Genomic DNA, 21,711 nt, shown 5'->3' with positions numbered 1-21,711 from the left:
TTCTAAACTTCATGGAATATCATTCTTTGGAGCTTCTGATGACCAGTAGGAGGCAGTTAATCGCGCCCCTCGGTATTCTCAGACTCACGTCCTGAAGCGGTTTGTCCGTCCCCGACTGCTCTAAATCCTTTCCATCTCCGTCCTCACAGAGTCTGTTCAGACAGACAATCTGCTCCGTCTCAGCCCAGCCTGCCCTCCAAATGTCTTTCATCTCATCAGCAAACATTTTTCTCGTTGCTCTCCCTTTGAGTTGGACGTTTTAATATGCACCTCATTTCACTCAGGGAAACTTTTTCTCCTTTTTCTGGACACTCAAAACTTTTCAGTGGGTCAGCGGACAAAGAAAAAGAAAGATATGAGCAATGATAACTTCTTATTCCGCTCTAATGCATCAGAACTCTCACAATGCACATTTTTTACACTTTCTTTGAGATTTAGTTCCCTTTTGTCTTATCAGTTAATACACAGTAGCTCATAATATCTAAGTAAAAACAGGTTTTTACCTGCTGGTGAATTTAAGATAATCATTGATGAAAAGTTTATCAGTTTATTCTTAGTTTCAACCTAAATAAAACTAAGAAAGTTCAACAACATGTTCAGCATCACTACATTCAGACTGCATCATTATGTGGGATGTTTTTTATTATTCGCTGAGGCTGAAACAAAGATTTATGTTACAACAAGCACAGATCCAAAGAAGGAAACACGGGGAGGAAAACACACAGTGGCTTTGGAGAATCTGGACCTGAACCCAAAATGACTGTTTGTTTGAGTTAGAAGTCGGGCTAAAGTTTTAGGATAATTCCTAAGAAGATATGAGGCTGATGTAGTGGTTAAATGTGCTTTTAACACCAAATGTTGTGAATATGCTCTTTATTCAAAATGAATAAAATCCATCTTGAGCCAAGTCTGGAAAATGAAATGTAGAAAACCATCAATAACAATCTGCACAATCTGCACAATCTGCACAATCTGCACAATCTGCACAATCTGCACTCTGTCTGATGCTTGTTGCAGATCCGAGGCTAAGTGTCACATCACAACTTACACACCTAAAAGGAAACTAATCTGGCCTGATGTTGTTAGTTACAGCTGTCGTTTCCTGACATCACAGGTCAAAGTGACCAAGATCTGATCATTTTAACAGCTTCTTATTCATCATAATAACAACCCAAGTCATTTAAAAGATAGAAATAATCTTTAAAAATTATTTAATAAGCGTTTAAACATTCAGTTTTTTCAGATGATTAAATTACTGTATATGAAACGAGAAGTCTCCACCTGAACAGTTTGGGTTTGGAGCAGATGGAAAGTAGATAAAACTGTACGGATGCTGTCACATTTCCTTTAATTGTTTATTTTTAAATAATTTAGATCTTGTTGTTTCTGCTGCTCTCCATGTTTGCCTGTTTGGTTTATATTTGATCCTGGAGTGTGAAATATTGCTTTCACATGTATTTTTGCTTCAGGTCAGTTCTGTTTGTCTCTAAACAGCTGCTGAAAACGTTTCACCGAGGAGACGTGACGATAATGATGAAATGCTTGGAAACGTTTTTTTTTTACCCTGTCCAAGCTTCGGTTGATTTATTTTGTTAAGATTTATAACCCTCTTTTTCCCAGAATTCATAGATATCTGTGTCACATAGATTAGTCTTCTGTCATCACAGCTGAATTTAAATCAACCCACAGTGGATCTGTGAGCTATCATTTATTCATGTCTTCCGTCCTGCTTATTCAATGTCTTTTAACCCCGTGTCCTCTCTGCAGTGGGCTCTCAGGACAGTTTGTTGGAGATCACCTTCCGGTCCACGGTGCCTCCGGTGATCTGCGACCCCACCACGCCCAAACCCGAGGTGTCGGACATCAACCTGCCTCCATTCGGCGCCGGTGACGGAACCAGCAACGCCTTTTCTTCCTCCAACAGGACTCTGGGGAGCCCACTAGGTAGGGACCAGTGTCTACTCAAACTGGAGTGTTTTCGTTTCCTCCCGGGGCCCCCGGGGCCCGCGGGGCCTCCACCTCCTCGGCTCCCCTCGCCTCCCCCACCGGTCAAGACTAACAGGCCGGAGACGAGAGGTCAAGACGGGTCTGTCGCTCCAGCAAACTTCTTGTCCAGAGAAGTCAAATCTTTGGGCAGCATGGAGTTCACCAGGTTCCGCGAGTCTGGTATCGCCTCAGAGTACGAGTCGAACACAGACGACAGCGATGACAGGGAGGACGAGGACGAGGAGGACGAGGACATGGAGATCTTTGGCTGGGGGACGGATGAGGAGACAGTGATGCTGCTTAATGTCCTGAACAGACAGGGAGCTCCCGACTGCCTGGGAGATGAAATAGCTGTGTAGCATGTGGTGCACTGTTCCTTTGGTTTGTTGTCTGTCGTCCCCTGAAAAGTTACATTTAGAGGACTAACTTTGATGGTTATTTCTGAGGCTCATGTGGTAAACACTGAGCCACTGGTTTGGGATGACAGTGCATTAACTCAAAAAGTTCAAATCAGTTCAAACTTTCCCTGAAATCTGAAACCTTCAGAACATCCTAAATGACAGAAACAACAAAGCTCCCGTTTGCAGTCATCTGTACGGTTCAGTGTTTGCTGCATAGTTTATTTTAGGTTCAACTTGAGTAAAGTGACATAATAACTTGCACCATATTCGGCCTACAAAATGGGCATAGAGAAAACTTTCTAAATCTAATTTATGTGTAAACTCTAATTGCTTAAAATCTGTTTTACTCATTTCCCTTATTTTCCCCTTTTTTCTTGATGAAACACTCAAAGCTGTTTTCCATCTATCAAACACTGACATCCTTCCTAATTAGGGTTCAGGGGCTGAGCTTCATTTTTTTATTTTTCCTTCCTTCCTTTCAGCAGATTGAAATATGTGTGTGCGTTCGTCTCTGCCGATTTCAGGCTGTAGAATAAAACTGGATGGAGAGCAGTGTTTCCTTCAGGTTAGCTCAGTTTGTCAGAACTGGGTTTGGATTCAGGAGTTCGAGAAAAGTGACGAAACAAAGAACACTTGATTCCAATTTTATCTGTCTGTGTTCCTAATTTATCAGAAACTATTTTTGACATAAATATGTGTGTACAAACTTTGTTTCCGAGTAGAAACTCTTGCACTGCTCTGTCCTTGACTCTTTTTGTCCCCTCAGATGGTTGTCCTGGTAGTCGGAGCGCGTTTTCTCTCTGTTTCACTTGTCCATGCTTTTTTAATTTATGTAAAGCTGGGATTAGTTAGACCAAGGGGAACACTGTTTGTTTCTCTCATTCAACCCAAAAACAACAACTGGCTCACGGATGAAAGGCGAGTTATTTTGTTTGTTTAAATCCATGTGTATGGCCTGAGGGCACAATTCAGTATTAAAGTATTAATTTTGTTTCAGGAAAAAACGCCGAGTTTTAATTTTGAGCAGCAGTTTTTCTGAGCAGCAGTCCAGCGTTTGGCAACAGTAGATTCTGCAGAGACATTAAGTGAAAGTGTTCACAGTGTTCTGCAGAGAGTTTTAGTCTGATTCGATCAAACCAACCAGTCTGAATCCTATAAACCCTCTCCCATGCAGCCACTTGCCTTCTGACTCTGCTCATTTTGAGATGTAACAGAGATATTTATTCAGAGCCGTTTCCACAGGAGCATTAAAGGAATCGGTCAGCCATTTTGAAGTGGGTTTCTGTGTAAAAGGAGTTGCTGCCATCTTTTCTGTCTTCAGATTTCACAGTTGATTCATGCAAACACTAAGATTTAAACTTTTACACAGCCATCAGTTATGCATTATGTGGATAATTTAGCAGAAATCTTGCCAGATGAGACCTCTGGTTGCCATGGAAGTGCTTCATGTCACTTATTCATGTGGTTATTTGTGGTTGTAAATAACCACAGACGTCCATGTAAACAGTGATTTAATGTGAAACTGATGGCAGTTTATACGAAGGCTTTCATGAAGCTTTTATGACATTTTGAGGATTGGAGTTGTTTTCTGGATGACACTGATCCACTGGGTTTGGCTTTGACTAGCCTTTAGCTCATCAGTTGTCTTGGAAGTAAACTGGAGCTGTTTGTGATCTACAACAGGCAAGAAGATAATTAGGACTTTCATGCAGAAAGCCACTTCACTTTAATCAGACTGTGTCCTTTTAAAGGGTTTATTTGTCAACATTTTTCAGAATAAATATCATAGCCAGCATTTTTTCCAAGCAAAAGCCTTTAATTATTCATATTATGAGCCTGTTTTAAATTGGATCTGTGGAAAATCAACCAGAACATGACTGATAAAATAAAAAAAAGCTCTGATTGAAACCAAACTTGAAGATAATCATCGTAGTTAAAATGTGACTCTTTTGTTGATAATAAAACTAAATCTTATCTGAGTCGTTCACAAGCCTGCCTGGACAGACTTCACATCTTTTATTACAGAAGTGACGAGACCTCAGCAAAGATCTCTGATCAAACTCAGATGGAGGACATTAAGGTTCAGGATCGTGGTTTTACAGGCCGCTCGGGTTCCATTTAAACACATTTCCCAGAAACGACTCGGTTACAACGAGGACAGACGATGTACAAAGACTGACCTTCTGCTTCAAACTGTCCTCAACATCATGTCCTCTTTCCTTATACCTTCTGCTGTCCCTCCTAATCTGCTGATGGGGATTCTAATTCATTTCATTTCATTTCAGCAGATAATGCTGTTATTTAAATGTGTGGACGGAAAGTCACTGTCATGCAGGTCAGGGTCCTCTCAGTGCTTGAATTGAAGCAAACATGGAGGACGTCCAGTAGCTTATTTTCTATTTGTATAAGCAATTATGTGATGTAAATGTATTGAAAGAAGCCCTTAAGGTTAAAACAGCAAATCTCAGGGCTGCTTCAGTCAATCTTCAGTTTAATCTTCCAAGTGATGGCTGTAATTTACCAACATGAATCTGAAATTTACTTTCATCAAATGCTCCAAATTTTGCGAAGAGATTACAGAGGTATTAAATTAATTTAGATTAAGGGGGTCTGCTGATTAACGATTAGGAGACTGGAAATAAACCTCCGAACTAAACAGGAAGAAGAAAACTGAACCTCACTGAGATGCATGGAGGAAATTTGATGCTTCTTTAATTGTAACTACCATTTATCAAATGTAGAAACTCAATTCACTGAAACTAAACCCTGAAAGGCTTGAGTGATGATCATTTCTAAGTTTTGTGCATGTAAACATTTAGTCCTGCAGAATTGGAAATGCTTTAACACAACCGTGAACTTTTCCAGCTGATTTTTGAACCTCTATATTCTGCTTTGACTCCTCAGCCTGAGGGGTAAATAGCCTTTTTGTCTCTCCGTCTTTATTTCCTATGATTTGTGCTTTTTTTGTTGACTTGTGCTGCACTTTTATCTTTTCCTCCTGTTGTCTCACGAACTCTGACCTCTCCAAAATGTCAGACATACTGCCTTTCAAGCCGACTCTTGCTGAGGTTTCATATATATTATGTTATTATTGTTTGGTGTGTTTCACCTCGACAGATGGAGTGGTAATAACTTTGTAGAACTTGCAGGAAACAGACTTACAGGAGCAGCTTTTTATGAAAATGTTACCTGATATTAACCTTCCTTTGTGCTCCAGAGTAGAAACAAATCATGATTAGGACTGGGTACTTAAGTGTTAAATGTTATTCAGTTTCTTGTTTTTCTTTGAAGCAAAGATAAAGATAATATATTTCTGGTTTCAGCTCCGTTAGTGGGAGGAATCAAACATATAGCTTATTTATAAAGTACTGATTCTGTTTTTTTTCTCATGTGTCACAAGCTTCTTCCACTCAGCATTAATGAAACGTTCGATAGAGGTTTTCTGTTTGCATCTGAAGGCCACGTTTCCAGCGTGTCCAGCCGAGCGGAGCAGGGTTTGGTGACTTGTATTGATTTCACTGTCACGGACGCTTGTTGTTTGAAACTGGGGTTAACGACTGGGACAGCAAAGGAGCCCTGCAGATCAATACTCAGCTTAGTCTGTCACAGTTTAATACACACACAGGTGCATCTGTGGCAGGTAGAAATCCAGCCGACCCGGACATGACACACCTTCAGATGCTGCAGCTCAAAGTAAACATGCTGCTTTGCTGCAACATCTGAGTTTTTCTTTATTTCTGCTCCCAGCTTGAACTTTATCAGATGGTGACAAGAGAAATATCCTTCCTATAAAACTAACAGGAGGTAATAACTGAAGTGGACTCACCGTGGTGCTGATTGTAGCTTTTAGCTATCATTATGCTAAACTTAGCTTTAAGCTATTGTGCTAATTTTTAACTGTTTTTTTTTATTTGCAGCTTTTAGCTGTTGTTTTGCTTTTAACTGGTTTTACTGCCTTTAGTTTTTAGCTTGGGTTTTGGTAATTTTAGCTTTTAGTTTTTTGTTTGACTCATTTTAGTTTTTCATTTCCAATTCCGCCCCTCGTTGTCACAGAAAAATCAGTGTTTTTCTCATTTATAACGACATTATGCATTTTAGGCTATGTATTAGGAATTGATGATCACATATTGAGTGGATTTAATTTCACTTTTGGCCTAAAAATTATACATTTGTTATAAAAACAAATTTACATCCTGCAGGAGTGGAGCATATAGGAGCTGGCTACATTAAAACTTTATGCGCTCTGCATACTGACACGTTTATTTTATAAATACTTAGTTTATGTTCAGGCTTTGTGTTTGAGTGTCTGATGCACTTCCACACACAGACGTCAGGGATGTTTTCCAGGAACTGCCTGAAGTAGTTCTGTTCATGTGAAGCAGAGTGGATACTTACTGTTTCACACATAAACAAACTGAAGACACCATTAAAGCCCTGAAAGAAATGCTTCAGTCTGTCCCAGAAGAGCAGCGAGAATAAAAACTGTTCACCTCTGACCTCAGTATTAATGACTGGAGCTGAACAGAAATCCACCAACAAACTGAACTTGTCTGCAGAGATCAGTTTGCACAGGAGCAGCTGTGTTTTCATGTTTTCAGTCCATGTAGGGTTTTGTAAATGTTTGTCTGCTCCTGCAATCATACATTCATGATCTGTGACCAAATTTGCAGCCTGCTGCTCCTCAGTGAGAGTTTTCATTTTCTCACCAGTCGCAAATATTCCGACATGGCTGGAGGCGGAGGAGGCTCCGACGAGGTTTCGTCTTTGCATTCATGTCTACATGTGGTGGCGGTTTGCTTTTATGTTTTTATGAATCTGAACTGGCGGCCATGTTGAATGACGGATTAGCACAGTGCTTAATCTGCAACATCTGCAGCTCCAGATGTTAAAGGCAAAGAGTAAAAGTGATGCAAAGAATAAAGCGACCCTGAATGGCAGCACATCTGGCTTTCATCCCATCAGTCTTGTTGCAGCTCTTCTTTATTTCTTCTTCTTCCTTTGTGTGTGTGTGTGTGTGTGTGTGTGTGTGTGTGTGTGTGTGTGTGTGTGTAAGAAAGAAAGAAAGTTGACCAATGCACCACATGTGCTAAACCTAAAGTCTGCTTTAGCTTTAAAGAGACAGCTAATCCTCAAAGCAGATGAGAGCTAAAGAGAAAAATATCTTTGTTTTTAGCTTCTAGTTGAAGAGTTTTTAGCTGTACTACTAAAAAAAATCATTGACAAATATAGTGCAACACACCAGAAAAATTGATCTTAAACTCTAACAGAAGGCCATTTAATAATGTTTCTAATGGAAATCTTCCTGCTTGTAGCAGCAGTTTGTACAGTTTCTAATTTAAAGTGGAAGAACTTTACTGGCCTTTACGCCCCCTTCACACAAAATGATGACCTCATTACTCTTTTCATGACCTTCAAACGCAGATAAATTTGTTGGTTTTCTTCCACAATATCCCCGAAAACACAACTGATGTGACTGGAGCCAAAGAGCTGCAGTTTTGTCTCCTCAGTACCGGAAACTTTGGGGCCTGTCGACATGCACTTTGTGTTTTTCTGCCAGCAGTGGAGCCTCCTGGTTCTTCTTCCATGGAGGCCATTATGATTTGAAATTTGATGGATGGTGTGATCAGAAACCTTGACCTTAGAGTTCAGCCTGGATGGTTTTAGATGGTTTTCTTGGCTCTTTTTCTACCATTCATACTTGTCTAATTAACCTGGGCTCACAGTTCCTCTTGCATCCATGTGCTGGGAGGTTGTCAGTCCCATGTGCCTTATACGTCCTAATAATATTAGCAGCTGTGGTCAGAGAAACATGAAGCTGCTTGGAGATGCTTGTAGCCTTCACCTTTAACATCTGTAATCTTCTTTCTGAGCTCCTCAGACAGGTCGGACGTTTTCAAGCTGTAAAAGACAGAACTTCCAATCTAAGTTTGGTTAAAGTATAAATAGGTATTCAAATTGTAATCTTGTTCCTTTGAAAACTGGTTAATCTTTGACTTGCTTGCCTGACATACCAGCCTTAAATCAAGACATTTCTGACGTGTCGGTGTAATTTCCTTTCCTGTAGTGAAATATAAATTGCTTTGAGATTTATTATTTTGCACAAAGTTTTAAAAGACCACGGGGGGAAACCTCATAAAAACAGTTAATGTTCTGCAAGAACTTCACCCTGTTGTCTGAACAACCCACTGTGCAAAGCAGCCACAACACACGCTGCGCTCTAATTACAAGGAAAAACCTGCTCTCTGTACTTAGTATCCTATAATGTAAGAGTTTTATCTGTTCCTCGTGAAGACAAAAAGCAAAACTACCTAAGGAATTAACATTTTTCAGAAATGACTGCCAAATAATACCCATTTGACAGCAGAAGTAAAACAAAGTGAAACTCTGAGGTAACTGCAGATTTAATGTACTGGGGAGGCCAGGAGTGAAATAAAGAGAAGTCAGAGTAAAATAATGTGAGGGTTTGAGGAGAATGTCTTACAGGACTCCAGGTTGGGACCAGACGTGTTTGGGTGCCTTCGCTCTGCCACATATCAAAGTCATCGAATCAATAATTCATCGCCGTCCGTCTGACTGAACAGCTCCCCGCAGAGACAGAAGGACGAGTGTAGCAGGGAGGAAGAAAGGTGGCAGTTATTCCAGGCTTTCATTTACTCTCTGCATTCATCTGCTGCTTTTTGTCCTTTTTATATAAATAGATGTAAGATGGGAAACAGCCCTGGGCTTTCTGTGGGGATGAATGAAACATCTCAAGACGAGAACAAATTGAATCACAACATTTAGTCAAAGCAAACAGGGTTAATACTGCAGCCAAATATATTTTCACAAAAATCAGTTTTGTTCTTCATTAATTACCACTTAATGTGGATAAAGCAGGGCTTGCAGCCAGTGTTCCAGGTGATCCAAGGAATTAAAGGCATTTATACCAAGTTGATGCTGCCCTTTCTAAACACATTAACATCATATAATTGCCTCCACACCTGTTAAATCTCAAGGTTTAACATCTCTGTAAGACCCCCTACATGCTGGATGACGGTCACCGTTACAACGTGAAGATCAGCCTGAACAGGGGAGGTCTTCAGGGATATATTATAAACCCAGTAATGAAGCATCTGTAGTCAGTCCGTGGGGATTCATTGTCATGCTGGTAGCATATCAAGGTCTGGGGAAGAGCGTGGGAACAGAGGTAGCAGCATATCCGTGACACGGGGCCCACACGTACCGGCCTGGTTGTCCAGATTCTGAACCAGGACTAGACTAGGACCATCATCAAAGTCATGGAAAACAACTTATAGCGCCTAGCTGCATGCTGATGTGGTCCAAGAGACGTGCGCCAGCGTGGGTGCATAAAGTATGGTGAGAGCGTCTCTGAAAAGGGGCAAATAGCAGAGAAAACTCTTTTTTTGTGAGGACTAAAAGCCTAGCAGCATCATTAAGGCTGAAGAAGGATTTCCAAGTGTGCTGAGATCAGGCTACGTTCAAATACTTACAGATGCTAATAAATGTGTTGGTACCCTTTCAGATCATTGAGGCAATGCTTCAATTCTTCTGAAAACTGATTCAGTTATAGCAGTTTTCTAATGTTTATCTATTTATACTTTATGTCACCAAACTTTGCTTAAATAGTACGGACAGATTTAATCTTTGCATTCTAATCATGTTATTAATGAAGTGTTTGATCTTAATTAGTATCTCAGGTGCCTTCAAGCTTTTCATCAGCCATTCAGCCTATTTAAAGTAAACACTAGCTGAGTGCTCCACACTGAACGTGGAGCAGAGACAGGCGAGAGATGTCTGAGGAGTTCAGTCAATTGGATTCAAGATGGCCACTGCAGCTAAACACAAAAAGAACTACAACTCAGTCATTTTTACAGATATTGAGCTAAAATCTGGTGTTTTAGTAGTTTAGAGTCATCCCCAACACGTGCTGTAAGCACTAATAGGTCATGCAACAGCTTCCTTTAAATTTTTGACATGCAAGGTTTAATCTAGTTTAATTTTAGCTGTTTTTTTCTGTTCTTGATGCTCATGGATAATTTTCACCTTCTACTAATCCTTCTGTGAATCGGTATCTGCTTCAGTGTTTATCAGGTACGATGTGCTTCTGACGGCTCAGAATGATCCAACCTGTCCAGTTTGCATGAACAACTTATTTTACTGCAACTTTCTTTTGTTGAACAACTTTTGTGTTTGATCGTCAGATAAAAATGAACATTTCTTGCATTTTCAAAGAGAAAGTTAAAGAAAGTGACCACAGAAAGACCAGCTGTGTGTCAGAGTTCAGTCAGGTCAGTCAGAAACGTCTCATTAGAGCCCCTCTTTAATCATTCATGTTCTAATGAAACCAAGTTAAATATTGATGAGCTGACCCTCTTTGTGTTTGTGCCTTCAGGAAGAAGAAGGTGTTTCAGCCCTCACATACAGCATGATTGACTTGACTTGCACTAATAATTTCCTTGCTCACACACTTGCATCTTAATGAAGCCCAGCAGAGAGCTGTAATTGAATACAGCAGTGATAATGACCCTGTCTGGCCTGAAGATTACTGTGTTTGTGTTTAAGTGAGCGTGTTTCAAGTCACTTATCCTCTCAGCACTGCACTCATTTCTCACATATTCATCTCAGTGGGATGCAGATTTAGCTCATCTATTCCCCACAAAACTGTCTGATTACTTTCACTTCTTTTGGATATTCTTTTTTCAGGAATGCTCCCGCACAGAAATTTATTCATCATGATAATTAGAGTACTCCTAAACCAATGATTTTTAAAGATTTTGACTAGATTTACAGCTGTGTAAAGAAAATAAGTGAATCTGATGCTGTGGAGAGGTCTTATGTAGAGATTTGAATTAAAAGCTTTTCATAGGTTAGAATTAATTAGGTGCAGTAAATGCATCTTTCAACAAAATTGAGTTAAAAAAACAAAGTCTGAAGCTTGCAGCTTTGATGTTTATTAATCTTTTAGCTGCGTTGTTGTTTTTTATACGACCCTAATTGTATAAAAAATTGGGATGTTGTGTAAAATGTAAAGAAAAATGCAATGATTTGCAATATTTTATTTCTGTTTATGGACTGCAGGCAGGCCGGTTCAGCTGTTGTAAAGACTGCAGTTTAATATTGTTCTGCTGAAATATGTAAGACTTCCCTGAAAAAGAACATCTGGATAAGAGCAGATGTTGTTCTAAAACCTGCACTAATGCACCCCCATACCATCAGAGAGGCAGGCTGACCTCAGAACAGTTCTCCTCTTTGGTCCAGAGGAGACACATCTGTTCACATCTGGCTTCTTCTCTGCCTGATAGAGCTTTAAGCAGCACGGTGAACTGTGTTTACAGACAGAGTTCCTGAGCAGAACAGAACCAGAACCAGCCTTGACCTTTGACCTCAGAAGTTCCTACAGATTCTAGAAACATTTTGCTGACATTATGAGCTGTAGATGATGGTCCTCTTACTGACCTGATAATTATTAACCTAATAGTTGTAAAAAAGTTCCTCCAGCTCTTATTTGTACCACTTTTATTCACAGCGTTCTGTTGCCCCTGGAACAACTTTTTTGAAACATGTTGCTGTCATAAAATTCAAAATTTCTTTTTTTTTTTTATTCCCCCTAAAAAGGTACAATTTCTTAGTTTAAACATTTGTTATATTTACTATATTCCTTTATGAATAAAATATGGATTTGAGATTTGCCAGTCATTGCATTCTGTTTTAATTTACATTTTAGAATTGGGGTTGTAATTTTAACTTTAGACATAAAGTTTAAATATCCAGCTGTTACTTTGTGTTGAAACAAACTTACCTAATTTGACCAACTGTTGCAGTTATATTTATATTTAACGTACCCCTCAGAGCCTCTGACTTCCTGCTCAGGGTTTTCTGAGTTTCTCTGTTTTTTCTTGTGGAGTCGCTTGTTGAAACACTCTGAAGGATTAAAATGAGTTTTCCTCTGCAGTGTTGCAGATGATTGCATTATCCCAACTCTGAATTCAGCCTGGCTGCCCTCTGCTTTTGTTTAGGATTTATTTTGTCTCATTTTTCTGCTCTGGTTCTCTCCTTGCTCTGACTAATTTCATGTCAGAAACAAATGTGACGACAAATTACAAGGATCCAAACTGCTGTGGCCCTTCCTCCTCTGCTTGCATCTCTGTCTCCAGTTATAAACTGGCTGTTGCCTGAAAAATCAACACCAGCTTATGAAGAAGTAAAGAAAAAGTCTGCAGTTATGACAAAAACTGCCAGGCATCTTAATAATTTAAAGAAAACAAACACACAGTCCAATAATCTGTAATAAACGAAACTTAATGGAAAGCTGCAAGTCTCTGGGTCAAATATTTACTTAGATTTAATCTTTTACTTTTAATCAATGGAAAAGAATTTATCCTAACCCCTGGTTTCCATCAGTGTGGTGCTGTTGTGTTCCTTGTTGAGCTAAAAGGAGCAGATGTGTTGAAACATGAGGAAATTAGTTCTTGTTGTTGCGGCTCTCAGCAGCGCAGTCAGCAGTTTGAGACGCGCAGCCCATTAAGGCCAGATCCATCCGATCTGAACACGCCTGCATGCATGTGGGAATCCAGAAAAACCAGCTTTAAAAGGCAGCAGCTCGGAGGTAGCTGTGCAGGAATTCATGCTCTGCGAATACTGGCTGTCTAAACCAAACTCCTGAGAATAAAAAGGCTTCAGCTGCAGACGCAGAGCTCCACAGATCATGGCCGTGTTTGTGTCTCTTTGTCCCTTTGTCTTCGTTTGTCATTTTGAATTTTCTTTTGTTTGTCTTCCGTCTCTGCTCTGTGGAGTTGTAAGTAGTTTTACATTTCTTGTCATTTCTGACCCTCTTTGTTTTGGTTTTGTTGAATATTGCTGTAAAATGTCTCTTCGAACAGAAATGCATGGAAGTCTGCTGCTGCTGACGGTGCACTCTGCTTGCATTTATTATCCAAGAATTTTGTTTTACTGTCAAGTAAGACTTTAATATACAATATCCACTTTTTAATGAGAGATAAGGTCCTCTTATCTTTGCACAGTTACCTTATACACAAGCACAATTAGCTTTGTTTAATGTGCAGAAAAACACTCAGCTATCGCCACACAAATTAAAGCTCAATATCTGGAAAATTAACAGTTAGAGCCATTTTTAGGTTGGCTAAGGTCAATTAACTGTGGCGGCCATCTTATCGGGTTGATTTGAAAAGATAACTGTCAGATGGACATTTTATGTTTGTTTCTGTTTTGTTTCTCCTGAAAGACCCAGTCAATTACATGATCGCCCATCTTTCTTGGCAGCATGCAATAACATTTTATCACCGCTGCTCAAAATGACTCTCCTAATTGAGAGGCTGTAGATTAATTGTTTGCACAAATGAAATCTCGTTAAAGTAAATCCAAACAGAACGATGAGGGACGAATCCAGTGAACTGCAGTGAACAAGAAGTCACTAATCCCAGATCTGTCAATGTGACGGGAAACAAGCAGTGTCATAAAGCTGTGGGTTTGGTTTTATTTATGTTTCCAGAGAAGAAGACAGAAAAAACACACCTTGTTGACTTGAAGTTTCTTTTTTAAAATCCTGAAAAGCTTCAGGTGGTTATTTTATCTGCACTGCCTGGTGGTCAGACTCTGCTGCAGAGATTCAGACACTGATTATTCTGGGTTTGTTACAGGTGGCCTTGGTGCTTCATTCTTTTTATTTTCATTTCTTTTTTGTTTCATTCCCAGTAACACAAAAACTAATCTGTCATCACATCTGTCTCATTTTGATCTTCCAGCACACAAACACCAAACAGTGTAGCTGGAGTAGAATCTTCTGAATAATTAACTTTCTGGACAATAAAGATAGATGATCAGCCTGATTCAAGATGGTTGCCACAGCTAACACACCTTAGAAAACACAAAAAATGACCAACTTTTACAGATACTGAGCTAAAATGTGGTGTTGTAGAAGCTCAGAGATCTTTCTGATCATGCAAGATCACACAGGGTATTGCATGAGATGTGCATGATGTTATTTACACTGTTTGCCTATAATTGCAGCATCTCAATCATTATTTTTCAACATAAAATTATTTCAGTCTAAAACTCGGGCATGAAAGGTGGCGGGTGATACACATTCCTTCAAAGAATGCTCAGTCTTTATGTTATTAATTGTTGCAGTGCAATCAAAGAATAATTAGTTTCTCTGATTCACTGCTTTGTTTTTATTGTTGCTACTCTGTCTTTTTATTCATTAACTCCAGTTAAACCCTGAGCAACCCTTCATGTCCAACAGGCCTGCAGAAAACAGCTGCGTTCTCATGAAAGTAACACAATAATGAGCTTTTGTGGACATTATACTCTGAAATAACAGAGACACAAAGACAGAAATACATTACTACGAGTACGTAGCCACTTAGAAGTATTTAATACTCAGAGTTGCTCCCTTCTTCAGGGGTTGCCACAGCGAGCAAACTCAGGTGAAAGATTTGGTGATTGTTTAACGCCGGATGTGTTACCTGATGGGACCTGGGCTCAAACCTGCAGCCTCAGGGTTACAAGACTGAAAGAACTAAACACTACACAGCAGCTTCTTGAATAGTTCGTTTAAAGGAGGATCTTCCTGGAGTCTGTTGTTCTGGTTAAACTGATCCCTGATCTGTGTTGATTTTCTACATTAGATGTTGGATCTATGGTTGTAATGTGTTCGTGTGGATCATCAACACACACAGACACACAAAGTGAACATCTTCGCTCTTATAAAATTACATTTATTAGGACTTGGATGGTGATTTCAGTTTGCACTTCTCTTCTGTAGAATTGGATTGACTTTGAAGGCTGCACATTGTTGTAACTTATATTTCTCTTTGCTCTCCTTTAAGTGAGTGCTCTTTGTATCACATTGATTCGTATTAAACAAGTATATTTCCTCGAGCCTCGGGCTAATGGACCTCTGTAGGTTTCCTGATTGGAGCAGAAAGTGGAATACTTACTGTGTGCAAAGAGAAGTCAAGGTTAGCCTTTAGCTTCAAATGGCAATATGTTTGCTCCATTTGTTGCTGAAGATGGTGTAGTTTTCAGAGACACACATGCTGTCCCAGTGCACGGCTTAATGTGTCCTGCTGCAGAGGACACAACGCAGACTAAGTTGTGCACCTTTAGAGACATTCTGATGTGAAACCTGATGCTTCTTTGTCTCATTAAATGCCTTCCGAGACATATTTCTCTCCACGAGGTAAGAGCTTTCTTCTTAAATGGGTTGAATCTGAGCTCCTTCTTTTGTTTTGTTTTGATCTTGCATTTTGACCCCGTTCATTGGATTTGCTGTTTCTGTGCATGTGTTGTTTTATTTATCATTCACTGCTCATTGTACCCAGTCTCTACCATCAGAACCCCATATGTTGTGTTCCTTCTCATGAAAAGCCAGTGAATCATGTTGTGATGATTTGAGCAAAGCTGCAGAGATGGAAGCCAAGCCAGAATCCTGAATCCATTAAATGCATGGCAATAAAACATACCCAGTATGTACCATGAAAGTACAGAGTGTGTTCTAAGTATGCACCAGGTACATACAGGGTACGTCCCTACGGTAATACCTGGTATGTGCCTGGTACTTACTCTTTACTGGTACATACCAGGAAAATCCCAGGTACGTACCCCGGTACCTCCCAAGGAAGTACTTGATAAATACCAGAAAGGTACCTGGGATGTACAAGGCAGTAGTAAGTATTGCTACCATAAAGTATTTCATTTGGCAGAAACAGAATTTATGTGTTGGTTAAGAAATAAATAAAAGAAACAAATAAGAACTTATTTTTATTATGTAATGTTTTGCATCTCTGCAGCTTTGCTTTTTTCCTTTCAAAATCAGATTTTTCTGTTTCAAATCCAGATTTTGAGCTTATTTTTGCCCTCTTTCTGTCCTTTGTCTCTGTGCAGTTGATCAGAGTTTGTTTGAGAACTCTGTTGCACAGCAGCAGAGTCCTCAGACCTCCAGGCTCGGTCAGCCCTCAGCCCGACGGCCCCCAGCTTCGGCTTACTCCAACACGGGCTCTGCCTTCACCGACACTCCGTCCTCTGGAGGACAGCAGAGGCTGAAAAATGCCATTAACCTGGGCAAGGCGGTGGGGGCAAAGGTCAGTGCACCTAAGCTGATGTGGCGTAGCCGCATAACTTAGTCATTTTATTCTGTCCATCTGTTTTTTTACTTTTATTTGTCCTTTTCTGTCAGATGAACGACTTGCTGAGAAGAAAAGAGCCCAGCCACCTTGGAGACATCGGAGTCACGGAGGTCAACAAGAACGTTGGTGCTGTTTGGAGCTGCATGGACCAACTCAACCAGAATCCCACCAGCAGGTCTGCAAACACACACAGATGTTTAATTCTTTAGTTTTTGAAGATTTTGAAACATTTAATCGTAATCTTTTATCCTGTGAGATTTATCTCTTGGATCAAAGATCACAGTCCAGCTGTATCTCAGTGATTTTAGGATAAAACACATCACCTGAACGCACTGGGAGGAGGAAGTGTCCATCACCTTGGTTTAATCTGTGGCTCAGATATAATGAATAATGCAGGATTCCTGTCCTGTAAATGAATAATTGTACCTTGAAGGCCTGTGTGATGTGCCTGGAACTGAATGAAACTGATTTCTACTTTGTGTTTTTATGTTTATTAGTGACTCAAACACTCGTATGTTGAGATGATTATCCTAAATATCATCGTATATATTTATACTTTTAAACTGTGTAGAGGTCATAGTTCATGACAGTAAAGTTCATTTCCATGTTGGAAAAAGAAGAAAAGGCTCCAGAGGACGGTTAGAGATGCTCACCGTGGAGCCATGTGCTGCCAGAAAACTCAGTCATGGAACATAAATCCTTCCTCCGTCTTCGTTCGTCATTTGGAGAATAAGCAGTTATTCCTGGGACAAAGAGCAAAAGCCTCTGTGTGGCTGTGAGGGCTGGCAGCTCATTATCTTGGTGGATGTGTCCTTACCTGAGGCTTGGATGGCCTTCATCAGCTGGATTCTTCCTCCCATAACGTGTTGCTGGAATACACAGTTCCACGTAGATTCTGCGTGCTTTTCTTCTAAAATCACCTACAGCTCTGCAGGCCTGCGCTCTGCTGGTGCTCCCTAGAGTGAAACTAATTATTCCATATAGGTTATGACCTAAAGAGTGCATTTTAAAGTTACTTATCTGCTTTAAAAACAAGGAGAAAGTCAACTGTTTTTTTTTTATTACGATCAAGCTTCATAGTCCTTCTGGTACCGAAACATGACGCTGAATGCCTCCTAAGATTCTGCTGAACCACAAACGTCTGCAGCCGTCGAACTGCTGTCAGTAAAAGTTCCTGCAGTGGGAAGAAGAAGTCACCATGGCGGCGGTTTCTGTTTGTTCTGTAAGAACGAGGAGCCGTCAGATTGAGCAGAAGAAAAAGGAGCCGACTCCTTCATCATTCAAGCAGAAGCAGGTTTGAAGTCTGAGTCATCCTGCTGGTTTCCACTTTAAATGGCTGTAATTCAGTAAAAAATGTGAAACAGTTTAATAATCACTGACAGGAAGCTGCTATTCAAAAAGAAAAGTGGATTTCAGCCAATTCTGACGTATTGAATGACAATTTAATTTTTCTGACAAAATGTTTGGCCTTTCCTGTCTGAAAGAATAAAGAAATTAAAAATGAAATAAAATACCTAGATTACTTTATGAGGAGGGGCAGACTTGTAGTCATTTTGCTCAAACCTTGTAACCATGTTGAGTCGGATTGACTCCTAAAGATAATCAGCTGTAGATCAGATATTTTGCGAACAGACAAAGACCTTTTCTGTGATGCTGTCATCGCCTGCACCTTTCTCTTTTTGTATTTCTTTGCTTCTCTTTGCACTTCCTCATCCTCAGCCCTGATTATCCTCTCTTTCAGTCACATCTCCTCCTTCGACTCGTTCCCTCGGCTCGACCCGCCGCCGCCGACGGGGAAGAAGCGCCTCCCTCGAGCCCTGAAGACAACCCAGGACATGATGATCTCCTCCGACCCCGTGGTCTCCTCCCCGGACACGCCCTTCATCCCTTCACCTGAAGCCACGCCTACAGAGGAGATGAAGGGCAATGAGGAGCAGCAGCAAGGACACGAAGGAGACGAGAACAAAGTTCCCGCTGATTCAGAGAGCGAGGGAACCAACTGTGAGCTGGACGGAGGGGAGGAGGGGGAGGAGTATCAGCACCAGCTTCAGCTTTCCGTTCCAGACCTCATCAATAAGGAGTCCAAATCCAAACCCTGCGACGTCTGGCAGAGAGCGTCCTCACCGGACTCCCGGCTGGCCTCCACCCCCCGCTCCGGGAAAACTCACTGCCGCATCAGCCTGGGGGAGGAGGTCCTGCTAGGGAATGGCGCCCCCTGCAGTAAGGACTCTGCAGTGAGCGCTGAAGATGCAGAACCTCACCCGGACTTGCTGTCCTTCGAATAACAAACAGATTTTTTGACTCCTGCAGATGAAACAAAGTTGTTCAGATCAAATATTCAGTGCTGGAAAAGGGAATGAGTTTGTTCAGGAAGCAGTGCAGGGGATCAGATCTGCTGCTTCCTGAACGATTTTAAAGGTCGTTAAGCTTAAAATCTCCTTTTTTTACAAGACTGGCTTTAAATGATGGATAAACAGCAACCAGGGAAAAAGGAAATAAGAAGTTTTATTTTAGGGTAGTTAAGTTTTAACAAAAAAATCAAAATGTAAAAGAAATCTTACTTCTTCACTGCATTCTTTTGCTTTTTGCTTCTGCTTTAGACAACCAGATGATGTAAAGATGAATGTAGTTATTGTAATAAAATTAACTTTAAATGAGTTAAAGATTTAAAATTCACTTTAAGGAGTTGCACAAAGTTTTTTTTAATCATAATGAACAAAAACTCCAGATTTTTGACTCATTTAAAGGAATATTTTGCTACATGTTGGTAAAAACATACAGAAGCTGCTGCAACTAATATATGTTAAATAGCAATATTATTTACCTTTATTAAATTTAAATGAAGCGGTTTGATTTTTTTCCAGCTTGGGAAATGGAAAAGAAGAGGGAAGTGAGAGGTGGAGGTGAAAGTTCACGATGACTTCGCTCCGTGGAAATGTCACAAAGTGAGACTGGAAGCTTCAACTTCATCCATAAAACAAGAAAGTCCTGAAGCCAAACAGAGCCACAGCAAACTGTCATCCTAAAGCTTAGAACATTAGCTAATGTAGCGTTCTTTTACTGCAGTATAACATTTATAAGCCTGAAAAAAGGATCTAAGATGATCCGTTTGGCTCCCCAGCATCCTGGAGGAAAACTTCGACCCTGGTTTCCAGACTCTGTGCTGACAGGTCCTAAATACTGATAACTGATGGAGGATTTTAACTAAAACTAAACAAAACCAATCAAAAGAAGATTTGCCTTTAATTCCAGTCGAAGTAAAACTAATCAGTTTGAGCGTCTGGATCCTGGCTGGTGATTTATCAGAAATAAGTTGTTAACAACTTCCTGAGCTGAGCTGAAGTGGCTTCCTGACGGAGTCGGGACACGGAGTCGGGACACGGAGTCGGGACACGGAGACGCGTGGATCAGGTGTCGTTAGGAACGAGGGAAGGTTGGGATTTTATTTTCCAGCTGAAGACAGGAGAAATAATGAGCTGTCAACAGAAAGAGATGAAAGCGGAGCGTTTTATTCTTAAAGTGGAAACCAAAGACGGAGATTAACAGCTCAGTCAGACAGGTTGTTTCTGTCACTTTTTATTTTATTTTGGTCTGAGGGGTAAAAAGAAGCAATAAGACAAAGGAGAGGCTTCTCTTCTTTATTTTACCTTTGAAACGGTGAAAACCAAAGTTAAGGCATTTCTAAGACTTCAGGAGTTATTTATTTCTGGAGCTGGTGAGCTGCCATTAAAAGACAAGTTATTAGACCTTTATTCTAATCTGTGGGCGATTTCAAGTCAGAAGATTGGGATCCGGTTGTCATGGTTACCTCAGCACAATCAAGGGCAATTCATCAAAAAAGCTGCTTATTTTCCTCACACCAGCCTGAAACATCACTTCTTTAGATGTGAGCGTCTGGATTTATTTTTCTTTCTCTTACTTGAAGAAAGTCTCTTTTGTGTGGATAGTTTCCAACAAAGAATTTCAGAATTATAAAGTTTCCAGACAGAAGCAGAAGCAGCTGAGAATGGGAGGCATGGAGAGCTGACTTCTGACCAATCAGCATCCACAGCTGAGGCCTCTGGTTCTGTTCTGTTTGTTTTCTGGAACATTAGTCAGAAAAAAGAAATTGGATTTTATTTAAAAAGATGCTTTAAAATGAATCCTTTATGAGTGGAAGCACGTCTGATCTGCAGTCCTAATGTAGGCTGCTCCTCTGCACATTTAGGGCCTTCAGACCTGTTATTGTTCAGTCAGATTCCATTATTATCATTTTTCCCAGGTGTCACACGGAGCGCTCGCCCTTCCTGACGTGAAGCTCTGCTGACAAATTACAGGAAAGGCTTTGTTTTTTTTCCACAAACGCTTCCATGCAGATGTTGTTTTGCAGAAGCAAACAATGCAGACACAGATGCACCGAGGAGGCTGAGAAGACCTACAAACATCGTTCAGTTTGCTGCAGCTCAGTCAGATTCTGGCTTTAGATCAGAAAATTTAATACTTTAATTTCACTTTTTAGCAGTGATCTTTGACCAAATGTAACAGTCTGTATTTAATCTAGACTAGGGGGGAAACTGTCCTGATTTCTGTCATATTTGATTCTTCATGTAAAATAACCAAAATGATTTATTTTATTTCTGTGCCCTCACAGTGCTCTTAGAACTTGTTTTTTGTCTCAATCTGAGATGATTTCCTTATAATTTCTGCTGAAGTGAACAATCCAGGTGTTAGAAATGTTTGTTGGTTAAAGACAACACGATGGTTTGTTTGTTAATGAAGGAGCGTTTTGGATTTTTTTGGAATTTTGTGGATTTTTTTTTTTTTCACCATTTCTGAAGAAAATGCAAAAAGTTTGTTGGTGTAACAAATGAAGGATGATTTATTTGAATTCTTCACTTGTAGCGTGTAGTTGTTAATTAGCTGCTTCAGAATTAGATAAATGCTTTATTTTAATCTTGTTTCTGTAAAGCTGGCCAAAGCCGTTTCAGCTGGAAGGATGAATGAAGGAACTGCTGGAAGCCAAAACCTAACCTGAAACTTTATTTCTTTATTATTGTTCAACTAATGCAAAACTCATTTTTATGTAAGAAAATCAAAGTGAATCGATGCTTTTAGCTTTTTGTTTTTATTGAGAAAGAAATCAGTTCCTGTAATCCTATAAATTTAGATTTAATCCTGACCTCCATGTTTTTTGTCCT

General features: G+C 40.1%; 1 protein-coding gene across 3 annotated transcripts in view; it reads left to right on the top strand.

The window, feature by feature from the left end:
* Positions 1-21,692, top strand: part of nos1apa (nitric oxide synthase 1 (neuronal) adaptor protein a) — a 135,959-nt gene extending 114,267 nt beyond the window's left edge. For all 3 annotated transcript variants that reach the window (XM_037974117.1, XM_037974116.1, XM_037974118.1), the window contains 4 exons: positions 1,768-1,944; positions 16,293-16,489; positions 16,585-16,709; positions 18,276-21,692. In XM_037974117.1, the coding sequence (XP_037830045.1) occupies positions 1,768-1,944; positions 16,293-16,489; positions 16,585-16,709; positions 18,276-18,819 (1,043 nt within the window). In that variant the 3' untranslated portion in view covers positions 18,820-21,692. The remainder of the gene's footprint in view (positions 1-1,767; positions 1,945-16,292; positions 16,490-16,584; positions 16,710-18,275) is intronic.
* Positions 21,693-21,711: the final 19 nt, after the last annotated feature.

Source organism: Kryptolebias marmoratus, linkage group LG24 (genome assembly GCF_001649575.2).
Source record: "Kryptolebias marmoratus isolate JLee-2015 linkage group LG24, ASM164957v2, whole genome shotgun sequence".
Classification (NCBI taxonomy): Eukaryota; Metazoa; Chordata; class Actinopteri; order Cyprinodontiformes; family Rivulidae; genus Kryptolebias; species Kryptolebias marmoratus.
Note: the sequence above shows the minus strand (reverse complement) of the source record. Positions and strands in the feature narration are given on the sequence as shown.